This window comes from Dendropsophus ebraccatus, chromosome 3 (genome assembly GCF_027789765.1).
Source record: "Dendropsophus ebraccatus isolate aDenEbr1 chromosome 3, aDenEbr1.pat, whole genome shotgun sequence".
NCBI lineage: Eukaryota > Metazoa > Chordata > Amphibia > Anura > Hylidae > Dendropsophus > Dendropsophus ebraccatus.
Genome location: NC_091456.1, coordinates 3,361,843 through 3,378,069, shown reverse-complemented (window position 1 = coordinate 3,378,069; position 16,227 = coordinate 3,361,843). Strand labels below are relative to the sequence as shown.

General features: G+C 41.6%; 1 protein-coding gene across 1 annotated transcript in view; it reads left to right on the top strand.

The window, feature by feature from the left end:
- OSBP2 (oxysterol binding protein 2) overlaps positions 1–16,227 on the top strand; it is a 226,995-nt gene that overhangs the window by 167,472 nt on the left and 43,296 nt on the right. The window contains exons 5-7 of the mRNA XM_069960719.1: positions 7,612–7,729; positions 11,749–11,815; positions 13,006–13,173. Of these exons, the coding sequence (XP_069816820.1) occupies positions 7,612–7,729; positions 11,749–11,815; positions 13,006–13,173 (353 nt within the window). The remainder of the gene's footprint in view (positions 1–7,611; positions 7,730–11,748; positions 11,816–13,005; positions 13,174–16,227) is intronic.

The following is a 16,227-nucleotide window of genomic DNA, read 5'->3' as shown; positions in this document are numbered from 1 at the left end:
GGTTATATTATATTACGGCTCATGTTATATTATATTACAGCCAAGGTTATATTATATTATATTACAGCCCAGGTTATATTATATTACAGCCCAGGTTATATTATTTACAGCCCAGGTTGTATTCTATTACAGCCCAGATTATATTATATTACAGCCCAGGTTATATTATATTATATTACAGCCCAGGTTATATTATATTACAGCCCATGTTATATTCTACTACAGCCCAGGTTATATTATATTACAACCTAGGTTATATTATATTACAGTTTAGGTTATATTACAGCCCAGGTTATATTATATTATATTACAACCCAGGTTATATTATATTATATTATATTACAGCCCAGGTTATATTCTATTACAGCTCAGGTTATATTATATTACAGCCCAGGTTATGTTATATTACAGCCCAGGTTATATTATATTACAGCCCAGGATATATTCTATTACAGCCCAGGTTATATTATATTACAGCCTAGGTTATATTATATTACAGCCTAGGTTATATTATATTACAGCCTAGGTTATATTATATTAAAGCCCAGGTTATATTATATTATTTTATATTACAACCCAGGTTATATTATATTATATTACATCCCAGGTTATATTATATTACAGCCCAGGTTATATTATATTACATCTCAGGTTATATTATATTACAGCCCAGGTTATATTCTATTACAGCCAAGGTTATATTATATTACAGCCCAGGTTATATTATATTATATTATATTACAACCCAGGTTCTTTTATATTATATTATATTATATTATATTACAGCCCAGGTTAAAATATATTACAGCCAAGGTTATATTATATTATATTACAGCCCAGGTTATATTATATTATATTACATCCCAGGTTATATTATATTACAGCCCAGATTATATTATATTATATTACAGCCTAGGTTATATTATATTACAGCCCAGGTTATATTATATTACAGCCCAGGTTATATTATATTATATTACAGCCCAAGTTATATTATAATACAGCCTAGGTTATATTATATTACAGCCCAGGTTAAAATATATTACAGCCCAGGTTATATTATATTACAGCCTAGGTTATATTATATTATATTACAGCCCAGGTTATATTATATTACAGCCCAGGTTATGTTATATTATATTACAGCCCAGGATATATTCTATTACAGCCCAGGTTATATTATATTACAGCCTAGGTTATATTATATTACAGCCTAGGTTATATTATATTAAAGCCCAGGTTATATTATATTATTTTATATTACAACCCAGGTTATATTATATTATATTACATCCCAGGTTATATTATATTACAGCCCAGGTTATATTCTATTACAGCCCAGGTTATATTATATTACATCTCAGGTTATATTATATTACAGCCCAGGTTATATTCTATTACAGCCCAGGTTATATTATATTACAGCCCAGGTTATATTATATTATATTATATTATATTACAACCCAGGTTCTTTTATATTATATTATATTTTCCTCATCGTTTCAGGCAGCACAGAAGGGATATTCCATCCTATGGTCCCCTTCCCAGGACCGCCCACCTAGAACACTCAATTAATTAACAATTAGTGTTAGCAGGCATAAGTATCCCCCAAGACCCATAATGCACTGTGTTTTTTTCTGTCCTCTCCTTCCAGCAGGTGTGAGTTCCACCTGCTTGCCCACCTGGAGTTGGAGAAAAACGGCCATGCGGGGTCTTGGCTGCAACGATGCCAATGCATATAAAACAGTAAGAAAGTGTCAGTGGGGGTGTCCCTGGCCAGACTGTCCGGGATGTGGTTAATATACCTGTCTGCTGTAAACGAGCAGTTCCCCGGGTGAGTTTGCTTGGCGTAATAGTTACATATTGTACTATTACCTGCATACAGTGTCATGCTGGAGATTACCTGCCTCGGCCGATTCAGCGTTATGCTTGTATGACTCCGAGCGCTTCCTGTTGAGTACCAAGATGGCGCTCCGGTTTGCGTTCCACCGTGGTTGCGCGTCTACTTCCGGTTGCGTGTGACGTCACCACGCGCTGCGTGCGCGACCGCCGGCATAAAGCTCTGTTACTTCCGGCATTCGGCGCCATTGTGTGCCTGAGGCAGCCGGATTCTGGTGTGATTAAGGTGACAGTACTCTGGGGGAGCACAGATTAGAAGGTTTGTACAGGTTACTTACACATTGTTTGTTTAATTATAGATGTCAAGCCATTCCAGCAATAAACGTAGGGGGAAATCCCGGCACAGGTTGTGCTCTGGCTGTGAACAACCCCTCCCTTATGAGCATTCAGGAAATGTCTGTGAGCCATGCATTCAGCAGCTAAGAAGATCATCTTCAGGCCGCAGTCACAGATCTGTACAAAACCCAGTAGATGTGCCTAATCTATGCATAAGTTGCCTGCAGAGGCTTCCAGCAGGCCATGATACTAATATGTGTTCTCAATGTACACCTCAAGAACAGCCGCAGTCCCTAATGGGAGAATTAAAGACTCTAATATCTCTGATGCGCACCCAAATGTCTGGGGCCAATCCTCTTCCTTCTACTTCTGCTGCTCCTGCTCTTCCACCTCTGTCTAAGAGAACTAAGTATCACCATAAACATACCATATCTTCCTCAGAATCCGGTGAATGTGATGAGTCAGATTCGGATGACGAGATTTCTGAAGGCTATTATCTCTTTAAAAAAGAGAATATAGAAAAGCTTATTAGAGTGGTGAAAAAGAGTGTGGAATCTGAGAAGGAAGAATCAGTCGCTCAGGATAAACAAAGTTTGTATTATTTTCCCAAAAAGAAATCTTGTGTGCTACCTGTCCATCAGATACTTACCTCCATAATGGAGAAGGAATGGAAAAGACCAGACAAACGTCTGGATTTGGGGTCTAGATTCAAGACAGTATACAGACTTGACCCATCTAAATCTGAAACGTGGGAATCACCATCTAAAGTAGATCATGCTATTGCCAAGTTGTCCAGAAAAACTTTTTATCCTGGCGATGAGACTGTCCTTCTCAAGGACCCAATGGACAAAAAAGCTGAGGCACTGCTTAAAAGGTCGTATTCTAACCTAGCTTCTCTAAATAAAGCGGCTTTATCCACAGTACCGATTGCGAGAGCTCTAAGACTTTGGCTCAGTCACTTGACAGCTGATATTGAAGATGGGGTACACCGAGAGGAACTACTGGAACAAGTGTCAACCATCAAAATGGCGGCTGACTTTATATGTGACTTCCCTGTAGATGTGGTGAGAGTGACCTCAAAGAATATGGCAGTAAATAACTCTACAAGAAGAGCTATATGGTTAAAACCATGGAAGGGTGATACTGCTTCAAAGCTGAATTTTTGTTCCATTCCTTATGAACCTGGAAGACTCATCGGTTCTGAGTTAGATAAAGCGCTGGAAGAAAACAAGAAGGATAAGTCTATGTCCATGCCTCAGACCTACGGAGGTAGATCCTACAGAACTTTTCGTTCACAAAGAGGACGAGGGAGTTTTCGTTCCCGTACAGGACAGGATAGATCAAACAGATCTTACAAGACAAGATACCAAGACAAAAATAAGAAAAAGCAAGGTGAATCCTCCAATGCAAAGTCGGAATTCTGACGCCAGGCCCTCTCTTCCGGTAGGAGCAAGACTCCTGGAATTTCTACCAGAATGGGAAAGTGTCACAGGAGACAGATGGGTCCTATCCATCATCGCCAATGGTTATATTCTTCACTTTGCAAGACCTGCTCCAGACAGATTTATCATAAATCATGCGGAAGATTACAGAGTCAGCCTACTGGTCAGAGAATTTCTCCAAAAAGGAGCTTTAGAACCTGTACCACCGGAAGAGAGAGGCTTCGGTATATACTCAAGACTCTTTCCAGTACCCAAGCCAGAAAGAAAGTGGCGATTAATAATAGATCTCCGTTATCTAAATCAATTTCTAAAAAAAGACAAATTCAAGATGGACACCATCAAAACCGTTGTAGGTCTCATTCGCCAAGGCGACGTGATGGCATCTCTCGATTTAAAGGATGCATATCTACACATCCCAATACATATGGACTCCAGACAGTTTCTAAGAGTTGCATACAAGGTGAAGGGAGAAATTCATCACATGCAATTCAAGGCCCTGCCATTCGGCCTTTCACCAGCCCCTCGCATATTCACCAAAGTGGCAGTTGTCTTAGTTGCCGTCCTGAGACTTCAAGGGATACGTCTGGTAGCCTACCTGGACGACTGGTTGTTGATAGCAGAATCACCAGAGATTCTGCAAAGTCATCTTCAAAAAACCATGGACTTACTTACCAAAGTGGGATTTATAATAAACTTTCAAAAATCAGATCTCTCTCCAACCACACGTATTCAGTTTCTAGGCTTCATTGTGGACTCCGTTCAGATGAAACTATTTCTACCAGAAGAGAAGATTTTGAAGCTACAGAGCGAAGTCCGTCACCTGATTCAGGTTCCCCTTGTAACAATTCGTACTGCCATGAAAGTGTTGGGTCACCTGACATCGGCCATAGAGGCTGTACCATGGGCCAAAGCCCACATCAGAACTCTCCAGGCAGACATACTCAAGACCTGGAACAAGGACTTACGAACCCTGTCTTATCCTCTGAAGGTGTCACCTTACACACGCAAGAGTCTCTATTGGTGGTTGCTGAGCAAGAACTTGCGACAGGGGAAGACTTTTCGTTACCAAGAACCAGTGGTCATAGTGACAGATGCATCACAATCAGGCTGGGGAGCTCACATGGCGGAGAGATGGATTCAAGGTTCCTGGTCTTCAACCCTGAAATCAGGTTCTTCCAATCTCAAGGAACTGACAGCCATCCTGCTAGCCCTACGTCACTTCGAAGACTATCTCAGAGGGAAGCCGGTGTTAGTCCAGTCAGACAATCTGGTATCCGTATGTTATGTCAACAGGCAAGGGGGAACCAGGAGTCCTCTCCTACAGAGAGTATGCAGCCAAATTATGTCATGGGCAGAATCATCAATAACATCACTAACAGCAGTGCACATCAGAGGCAAAGACAACATCAAAGCCGATCTTCTCAGCCGATCACAATTGAAGCCCAGCGAGTGGTCTCTCAATCCGACCTATTTCAAAGAGATCGTGGAGAAGTGGGGTCGGCCAGAAATCGATCTTATGGCCACGAGAGAGAATCGTCAGGTCCAGAAGTTTTGCTCCCTGATCAAGAGGGACAGTCCAGACTTCATAGATGCATTCTCGTTCCCCTGGAGAAACAAGTTTGTGTACATCTTCCCTCCGGTTCCTCTCATCCCCAGGGTTATAGCGAAGCTCAGGAAAGACAGACCACGAGCAATCCTGATAACTCCATTCTGGCCCCGGAGAGCCTGGTTGCCGGGATTACTGGAGATGTCGAGGAACACATATTGGAAGCTGCCTCCCCACCGAGATCTACTATTACAGAAGGGGTTTTACCATCTTCACCTACACAAACTACATCTGACGGTATGGTACTTGAATCCAACAGACTAAAGAACCAAGGTATCTCGGAAACTGTGATTAAAACATTGATGGCAGCAAGAAGACCATCTACAAACGCTACATATTGTAAATTGTGGAAAGTCTTCTCGAACTGGCTAAAACTGCAGCAAGACCAGACTATTAATGTTTCCAATATTCTCCAGTTCCTTCAAAATGGCTTTGATAAAGGCCTTAAAGCTAACACGCTGCGCTGCCATATGACTGCTATCAACGCCTTTACAGAAGGAAAATTTGTGAACCAACCCTTAATAACGAGATTCTTTAAAGCTCTTGGAAACCTAAGGCCTACAAGAAGGACTCCTGTCGCAACCTGGGACCTATGCCTGGTCCTTAGATCTTTAATGTCTCCACCGTTTGAGCCCTTACAAGAGACAGAGGTAAAATGGCTGTCATACAAAGTCCTGTTTCTAGTGGCCATCACATCTGCTAAAAGGCTTGGTGAGCTGCAAGCTCTTTCTTCACAGGAACCTTTTCTAAAATTTGTCCCAGAAGGAGTCAGTCTAAGGACAGTACCATCCTTCCTACCAAAAATAGCTTCTGATTCCAATATCAATAGAGAGACTTTTCTTCCAGTCTTCCATCCAGATCCTGAAAATGAAGAAGAACAAAATCTACATACCTTGGATGTTAAAAGAGCACTCCTCCTCTACACTTCCAGAGTAGCTTCATTCCGTATAGATGAAAATCTGTTCCTACAGTTTTCAGGTCAAAATAAAGGGAAAAAGGCGTCGAAAGACACTCTAGCCAGATGGATAAAGATGTTAATTCTGGAGGTCTACAAGATGGAAGGGAAGTCGCCTCCTTTGGGAATAAGAGCACACTCTACCCGTTCCACTGCCACTACATGGGCAGAAAGAGCTCAGGTTCCCTTGCATGAAATTTGTAATGCCGCTTCTTGGTCATCCAGATCTACATATTCCAAGCATTACCGACTTGACATACACACTCAGAATTCAGCCTTTGGTACAGGGGTATTAAGTGCAGCTGAGCAAAATTAACCCCTACCCTGTTGTTTCTGTATGATTCTATGTAAATCCCTTCTGTGCTGCCTGAAACGATGAGGAAAGTTAAAATTTGTACCTGTAATTTTTCTTTCCTCGAGTTGAAGGCAGCACACTTACCCACCCAATAAATGTTAAATTTGCATCAGTTTAGTCTATTCATTACACAGTGCATTATGGGTCTTGGGGGATACTTATGCCTGCTAACACTAATTGTTAATTAATTGAGTGTTCTAGGTGGGCGGTCCTGGGAAGGGGACCATAGGATGGAATATCCCTTCTGTGCTGCCTTCAACTCGAGGAAAGAAAAATTACAGGTACAAATTTTAACTATATTACAGCCCAGGTTAAAATATATTACAGCCAAGGTTATATTATATTATATTACAGCCCAGGTTATATTATATTATATTACATCCCAGGTTATATTATATTACAGCCCAGGTTATATGATATTATATTACAGCCCAAGTTATATTATAATACAGCCTAGGTTATATTATATTACAGCCCAGGTTAAAATATATTACAGCCCAGGTTATATTATATTACAGCCTAGGTTATATTATATTATATTACAGCCCAGGTTATATTATATTACAGCCCAGGTTATATTATATTATATTACAGCCCAGGTTATATTATATTATATTACAGGTCAGGTTATACTATATTATATTACAGCCCAGGTTATATTCTATTACAGCCCAGGTTATATTATATTATATTATATTACAGCTCAGGTTATATTATATTATATTACAGCCCAGGTTATATTATAGTATATTACAGCCCAGGTTATATTATATTATATTATATTATATTATGTTACAGCCCAGGTTATATTATATTATATTATATTACAGCCCAGGTTATATTATATTATGTTACAGCCCAGGTTATATTATATTATATTATGTTACAGCCCAGGTTATATTATATTATATTACAGCCCAGGTTATATTATATTATGTTACAGCCCAGGTTATATTATATTATATTACAACCCAGGTTATATTATATTACAGCCCAGGTTATATTCTATTACAGCCCAGTTTATATTATATTACAGCCCAGGTTATATTATATTATATATGCCTATTTCTTATTTCAGGGAGTGTCCAAGCTGTTAAAGGGGAGGCCAGTGATGAAGATGAGGAGACGGAGTACTTTGATGCCATGGAGGACGCACCAGCCTTTATCACAGTAACCACTGACCCCAAACAGCACAGGTAATGCAGCCTTATTGCATCTTATTCCTGACAGAAGACGGGGCTATCTGTAGGTGGCACACCGATGGGGCTATCTGTAGGTGGCACACCGATGGGGCAGTCTGTAGGTGGCACACCGATGGGGCTATCTGTAGGTGGCACACCGATGGGGCAGTCTGTAGGTGGCACACCGATGGGGCTATCTGTAGGTGGCACACCGATGGGGCTAGCCAATTTCAGCAGCCCCAGCTAATCAAATGCCGCACAATCGGGTTCGGATGGACTCGAACCCCAACCCGGTTCGCTCATCTCTAATATCTAGCCAGGGAATGTAGACAGCCGCCCCAGAGAAGCCTGACACTGACATGCTGCACTCCCAGAATTCCTCACTGCTATGTATAAACCAGGGATGGGCAATCTTCACAGCTCTATATCGAGACAGATGTAGTTATAAAAGGTTCTCGCCCCACAAGTGACCCAACAACAGGGAAAAACAGTTTCTGGTTCAGCGGCGAAAGCTCTAACTTTATAATCTTGTATTGTTTATAATTTTGTATTGTATATAATCTTGTATTGTATATATTGTATATTATCTCATATTTTATATATTAATGCCCCTTACTAAATATCAACATGTACCCCGGCTGTGTGGATCACTGGGGAATGAAGAATAAGCTGATGCTTATGGTGCTGGTGGTGGCTTCTCTCATCAGAACAAGGGGTTGGGTGTATTTAAAGGGGGTTATCCAGCGCTACAAATACATGGCCACTTTCCCCCTCTCTTCTCTCCAGGTCAGGTGTGGTTTGCAATTAAGCGTTGTTTACTTCAGTGGTACTGAGTTTCAAACCCCCGCAAATCTGGAGACAAATGAGGTGCAAAAGTTGCCATGTTTTTGTAGCGCTGGATAACCCCTTTTAAAATCCTTTATGTCAATCCTTCCTAGGACTGTATTATGCGGCCTGACTTACACTATAAGCAAGTGCTGCTAGATCGTTTCTTGCTTACCAAGCCTATATACAGCTCGATAATCGTGCATGAGGGCTGTGTGTGTATATATATCATTAGTGATGTCTGTGCAGCTCTTGCTTTTTACATAGAAAATAATAAAGTTTGTACTTACCTGTCCAGACTCCCCCAATGTCCTGCTGCCTTTTTCCTGTGTTCCCTGCTCCCAGCAGCCACTTCTGACTCTTCTGGCCCTGTTTCTTCAGTGATAAGCCTTTCAGCCAATCACTGACTGAGACGGGACAGCCCTGCAGCCAGTCAGTACAGATCAGTTAGTGGCGGCTGCTGTGAGCAGACATCGGGGAGCCCAGACAGGCAAGTATACCTCTTAATTATTTTCCTTACACTGTCATCAGCTGTCAGCCGCACATGAGCTATTACACATAGTGATGTATCACTATTACACGTAGCCATGTATTACTATTACACGGAGCCATGTATCACTATTACACAGAGCCATGTATCACTATTACACGTAGCCATGTGTCACTATTACCCGGAGCCATGTATCACTATTACACGTAGCCATGTATCACTATTACACGTAGCCATGTATCACTATTACACGGAGCCATGTATCACTATTACACAGAGCCATGTATCACTATTACACGTAGCCATGTATCACTATTACACAGAGCCATGTATCACTATTACACGTAGCCATGTATCACTATTACACGCAGCCATGTGTCACTATTACACGTAGCCATGTGTCACTATTACACGTAGCCATGTATCACTATTACACGTAGCCATGTATCACTATTACACGTAGCCATGTATCACTATTACACGTAGCCATGTGTCACTATTACACATAGCCATGTGTCACTATTACACATAGTCATGTGTCACTATTACCCGGAGCCATGTATCACTATTACACGCAGCCATGTGTCACTATTACACGTAGTCATGTGTCACTATTACACGTAGCCATGTATCCCTATTACACATAGCCATGTATCACTATTACACGTAGCCATGTATCACTATTACACGTAGCCATGTGTCACTATTACACATAGCCATGTGTCACTATTACACGTAGCCATGTATCACTATTACACGTAGCCATGTATCACTATTACACGTAGCCATGTATCACTATTACACGTAGCCATGTATCCCTATTACACGTAGCCATGTATCACTATTACACAGATCCATGTATCACTATTACACGTAGCCATGTGTCACTATTACACGTAGTCATGTGTCACTATTACACGTAGCCATGTGTCACTATTACACGTAGCCATGTATCCCTATTACACGTAGCCATGTATCACTATTACACGTAGCCATGTATCCCTATTACACGTAGCCATGTGTCACTATTACCCGGAGCCATGTGTCACTATTACACGTAGCCATGTGTCACTATTACACGTAGCCATGTGTCACTATTACACGTAGCCATGTGTCCCTATTATACGTAGCCATGTGTCACTATTACACGTAGCCATGTGTCACTATTACACGTAGCCATGTGTCACTATTACACGTAGCCATGTGTCACTATTACACAGAGCCATGTATCACTATTACACGGAGCCATGTATCACTATTACAGGTAGCCATGTATCACTATTACACGGAGCCATGTATCACTATTACAGGTAGCCATGTATCACTATTACACGTAGCCATGTATCACTATTACACGGAGCCATGTATCACTATTACACGTAGCCATGTGTCACTATTACACGTACTGATGTATCACTATTACACACAGCCATGTATCACTATTACACGTAGCCATGTATCACTATTACACGTAGCCATGTATCACTATTACACGGAGCCATGTGTCACTATTACACGTAGCCATGTGTCACTATTACACGTAGCCATGTGTCACTATTACACGGAGCCATGTATCACTATTACACGTAGCCATGTATCACTATTACACGTAACTCCGTATAAAAAACAGCAAAACCGCACTATATACGTTTCCAGTAAATTCTCACTTCCGGGACTCCACTCCGTCCCACACATTCAACATCTCAGAAATAATAGTGAGAAAAAATAATATGGTGTATCACCACCTGTACCTTAGCACCTCCGGACAGCCGTCCTTTAATGTCTCCGGACTCTTTAAGCGAAAGAAATCCCCGAAGTCTTGGTCATCAATCCATAATCTTTTATTATTCAGGGTGCTGGTACAAACAATGCTCACAAGGCTGTTTCATTCACCCAGCGTCCACCTGTTGTCTTGCGGACGTTTCGGAGGATAAGCGCTTGAGGAAGGAGGAGCTTATCCTCCGAAACGTCCGCAAGACAACAGGTGGACGCTGGGTGAATGAAACAGCCCTGTGAGCATTGTTTGTACCAGCACCCTGAATAATAAAAGATTATGGATTGATGACCAAGACTTCGGGGATTTCTTTCGCTTAAAGAGTCCGGAGACATTAAAGGACGGCTGTCCGGAGGTGCTAAGGTACAGGTGGTGATACACCATATTATTTTCTCATCACTATTACACGTAGCCATGTATCACTATTACACGGAGCCATGTGTAACTATGTGTCACTATTACATGTAGCAATGCACAGCTGGCAGCCGATGATTTTAAACGTGTTGAAAGACAATGATCAGCCAATGATCGGCCCTTCAGCTGACCATTGTCTTTATTACACACAGCGGTAATCGGCCTGATTTGGCAGATAGATAGGACCCTTACCCCATGTGCCATCATAGGATTGATGGAAGGCTCCATAGCCGTCAGCAGATCACTGATCTCATGTATATGGCGTCAGGTCAGATTCTCAGATGTGTGATTGACTTCCAGTCACATAATAAGACGGCATTGCTCTAAAGGATGAATCTGTATGCGGCTGTGTGTACTGTCTGGTCACTCCTCAGGAATGGACTTCACCTTTAAGATAAATCACATAATTATAGATGGTAAAAACTGCACATTGTATCACGTCGCCCCAAATCCAGAAATAAATCCAGAAGTACATAACTCGCCCCTCATAAGATGTGGCTTATGGTAACTTACCTGTATGTGTATTGGCAGACGTTCTGGCAGCAATCTGAGCAGTGCAAGTGGAGGCCACCCTGATGACTGGCATCTCGATGACAACGTGAGTATATTCCCTGTATTCACACCCCATGAATTGTTCCAATACAAAGTAGCAAGTAATGGTGAAGTTTTCAAAACCTTTTAAAAAATAAGTCTGGTGGCGTCTGAAGTGCATTTGTATTTACCCCCCACCTACTCTGATCCCCCTAAATATAATAAAGTGTGACCGTCCTGATGTCTCCTCCTGAAGTCTCCTGATGAGTAAAGCGTCTCCTCTCAGTATAACTACCTCAGATGTGGAGGCCTCGGAGGTTTATTAGATAATATTAGTGATCAAACAGCATCATGAAAACCAAGGAGCCCACCAAACGGGGTAAAGCGGGGTTAGGTTATAAAAAATATGAAAATGGAAGGAGTATGACACATTTGCAAACCTACCAAGACATGAAGTCCACCTAACCGGACAGCCCAGGCAAGGAGAGAAGCCAAGAAGCCGGTGGTCACTGTGGAGGATCTGCAGAGATCACAGATCAGGGGGAGAATCTATGATTTCTGTGATCGCCGTGTGCCGGATTCTCTGGACTTACTGAGGGGGGTGCACCTCTAAATCCAGGGTGGGGCCATGGGGTGAGGATGTATGTAAGACTTGTACAACCCCCATGTGTGTGCACATCACCCTGAGGACACCATCCCTACCGGGAAACATGGTGGTGGCAGCTTCATGCTGGAGGAGGGACATGGAAGCTGGTCAGAGGTGATGGAAAGATGACTGGAGCTAAATATAGGGCCGTCCTGGTGGAATCCCTGCTAAGGACTGGGGTGGGGTCACCTTCCAGCAAGACAACGACCCTAAACGTCCAGCCAGAGCTACAATGGTCAGGCTTACATCCCAGCATGTTCTATCAGTCCAGACCTGCTCCCATTGACTCCTCCATCCAATCTGACTGAGCGGGCGAAGAGACTTTGCCAAGAAGAACGGGCAAAGACCCCAAAAGACTTTCAGCTGTAATAGCAGTGTAAGGGGGTCCTACAGAGTATTTATGTGGGGGCCGGATATAAAACACCCCCTTTCCAGACTTTTATTTTTATGTGTCAGTTTCTTTATACTTCACCGTAACTTGATACTTTGCGATCATCCATCACATCAGATAAATATAATACATTTAGGTTTATGGGTATAACATGAAAAATGTGGAATGGTACAATACATTATAATGGACTGTTGCTCTATATTTTGTATCTCATCTCTAGGTTTTCCATAGCTCACATGAAGGCAGCTACTATGACTCCAAACGCAAAGATCTCTTACCGAAGAAGAGGAGAAGAACTCGAATTCCAGACAAACCAAACTACAGCCTTAATCTATGGAGTATAATGAAGAACTGCATAGGAAAAGAGCTCTCCAAGATCCCCATGCCTGTAAGTCAGGGACCACTTACATAGAGATGCATTTAATCAATACAGATGGTTTTATTCTAGAGTATATAGAGTATATACTAGAGTATATAGATTCAAAGTATATATAGAGTATGTACTAGAGTATATACATAGTGTGTGTGTATATATATATATATATATATATATATATATATATATATATATATATAAATATAGTATATCCTAGAGCAGGGGTGTCAAACTCAAATAACATTAACAAAGTCGCAGGCCAACCTTGATAATTATTGAAGCGTGAATGCCGCGGTGGTGGCACTGTCAGTGTGGTGTGCGTTGTTCCTGGCAAGGCCTCCCCCATAGTCTCTTATATAGTAGCCAGCCCTCCCCCATAGTCTCGTAGTAGCCATGGTGGGCCAGATGTAATTAAAACTCTAAAAAATGCCTGGCGGGCCAAAAATAATGGCTACACGGGTCAGATTTGGCCCGCGGGCCGGAGTTTGACATGACTGTCCTAGAGTATATAGATGAAATATATATTGAGTATGTACTAGAGTATTGAGTATGTTCTGGAGTATATTGATAGTATTTATTATATAGAGTATATCCTAGAGTATATAGATTAAGTATATATAGAGTATGTACTAAAGTATATTGATAGTATATAGAGTATATCCTTGAGTACACAGTATATATCAGTAAATCGTTCTTACTCTGCTGGTATTTTATAAATAGTCACTATAATTCGATTACTTCTTCATGGTCCATGTAGTCATTTTATCACCGGACGGGTCAAGCAGGGAAACTGCTATTACTATAAAAGTCACCCTTAGGCTGGGTTCACACTACGTATATTTCAGTCAGTATTGTGGTCCTCATATTGCAACCAAAACCAGGAGTGAATTAAAAACACAGAAAGGCTCTGTTCACACAATGGTGAAATTGAGTGGATGGCCGCCATATAACAGTAAATAACGGCCATTATTTCAATATAACAGCCATTTTAAAATAACAGCAAATATTTGCCATTAAATGACGGCCATCCACTCAATTTTAAAATAATATTAAAAACAACCTGAAACCCAAATCCGGTGTAGGTAGCATGCTTTGTCTTGCGGAGTGTCTGTATTCAGCAGCTTGCAGCGGCTTTTACGGATTGCAGGTTACTAGTGTGTTACTGTATAACGCCATACGCTCTAACCTCATTACACCATGTTATTCTGTGTCCTTTAAAATGTATTGGCACTTTTGCAAAGCAATTTAAAGGGAAACTATCTCCCTTTTGTGCACGGGGCGCTGAGGATGGAGCTAAGTCTATTACCGTCATCTATGGCGCCATTTCCCTGTTTTTAGTAGTTATATCCTCAGGCTAATCGGGCGGTTTGGAGCACTCATCCGGCCCGCTTGCTCTGTTGCTATTCATTAGGAGAAGCGGGCTGGCCTGGAGGCGGATCGCTGCTCTGGGGGTGGTAACTCCACCCACTCAGCCTGAGGATAGAGTTACAAACTATATGGAAATTTTTGACTATGGCTTGTTGGGAGGTGGTTTCCCTGACTGGAGACCCCCCTTAGCTTGGTTGTTCCTTTCCGGTAGAAGGTCTGGCTCGCTCACTGATATTGAGAAACGTGATGATTAGAGATCAGAGAATAGTGAAATATTCGATTCGATTCGAATAGCTCCCAATATTCGACTATTCAATGGAATATCAAATAACATTATAGTCTATGGGAGGAAAAATCCTTGGGACCTGGAAATCGAGATTCCACGAATCTGAGGTCACCAAGTCCATAACATCATTAGAAAGTGATGCAAACACCTCTGGATGCATCTGGGAAAGCAGGAAAGCAGTATTACAGGGAACGGTATTGCTGGCAATAATACCGCACCCTGTAATAGTTAATATTTAATTCATAAAATAATAATAAATAATAATAAAATGAAACTTCTGCAGAAGCATAAAGCATTACTTACCTATCTATTCCATTTTTTAAACTACCAAAAATCCATTTGTTTTGGGGGGTTTTGTTCTGTTTTGTGTTTCTGCACTTCCTGGTTTATCAGTTGTACATAGAACTACAGGTTCCAGAATGCAATGCTTTCCCTCAGCTGTTCATCACAGTCCTCCACCCTGCCCATTCCATGCCCAAAGCTGTTGCAGAACATCTAGGCTATGTTCACACATTTAACTTTCATTGTGTTACTGAATTATTTCCAGTAATTTATGATTTCATTGCGATCCTACCGACCCACACCACACTGTATTCTCTACCTGTAACACCACACAGCACACTGTATTCTCTACCTGTAACACCACACAGCACGCTGTATTCTCTACCTGTAACACCACGCTGTATTCTCTACCTGTAACACCACACAGCACTGTATTCTCTACCTGTAACACCACACAGCACACTGTATTCTCTACCTGTAACACCACACAGCACGCTGTATTCTCTACCTGTAACACCACGCTGTATTCTCTACCTGTAACACCACACAGCACTGTATTCTCTACCTGTAACACCACACAGCACTGTATTCTCTACCTGTAACACCACACAGCACTGTATTCTCTATCTGTAACACCACACAGCACTGTATTCTCTACCTGTAACACCACACAGCACACTGTATTCTCAACCTGTAACACCACACAGCACGCTGTATTCTCTACCTGTAACACCACACAACACGCTGTATTCTCTACCTGTAACACCACACAGCACGCTGTATTCTCTACCTGTAACACCACACAGCACGCTGTATTCTCTTCCTGTAACACCACACAGCATGCTGTATTCTCTACCTGTAACACCACACAGCACGCTGTATTCTCTACCTGTAACACCACACAACACGCTGTATTCTCTTCCTGTAACACCACACAGCATGCTGTATTCTCTACCTGTAACACCACACAGCACACTGTATTCTCTACCTGTAACACCACACAACACGCTGTATTCTCTTCCTGTAACACCACACAGCATGCTGTATTCTCTACCTGTAACACCACACAGCACACTGTATTCTCTACCTGTAACACCACACAGCGCTGTATTCTCTACCTGTAACACCAC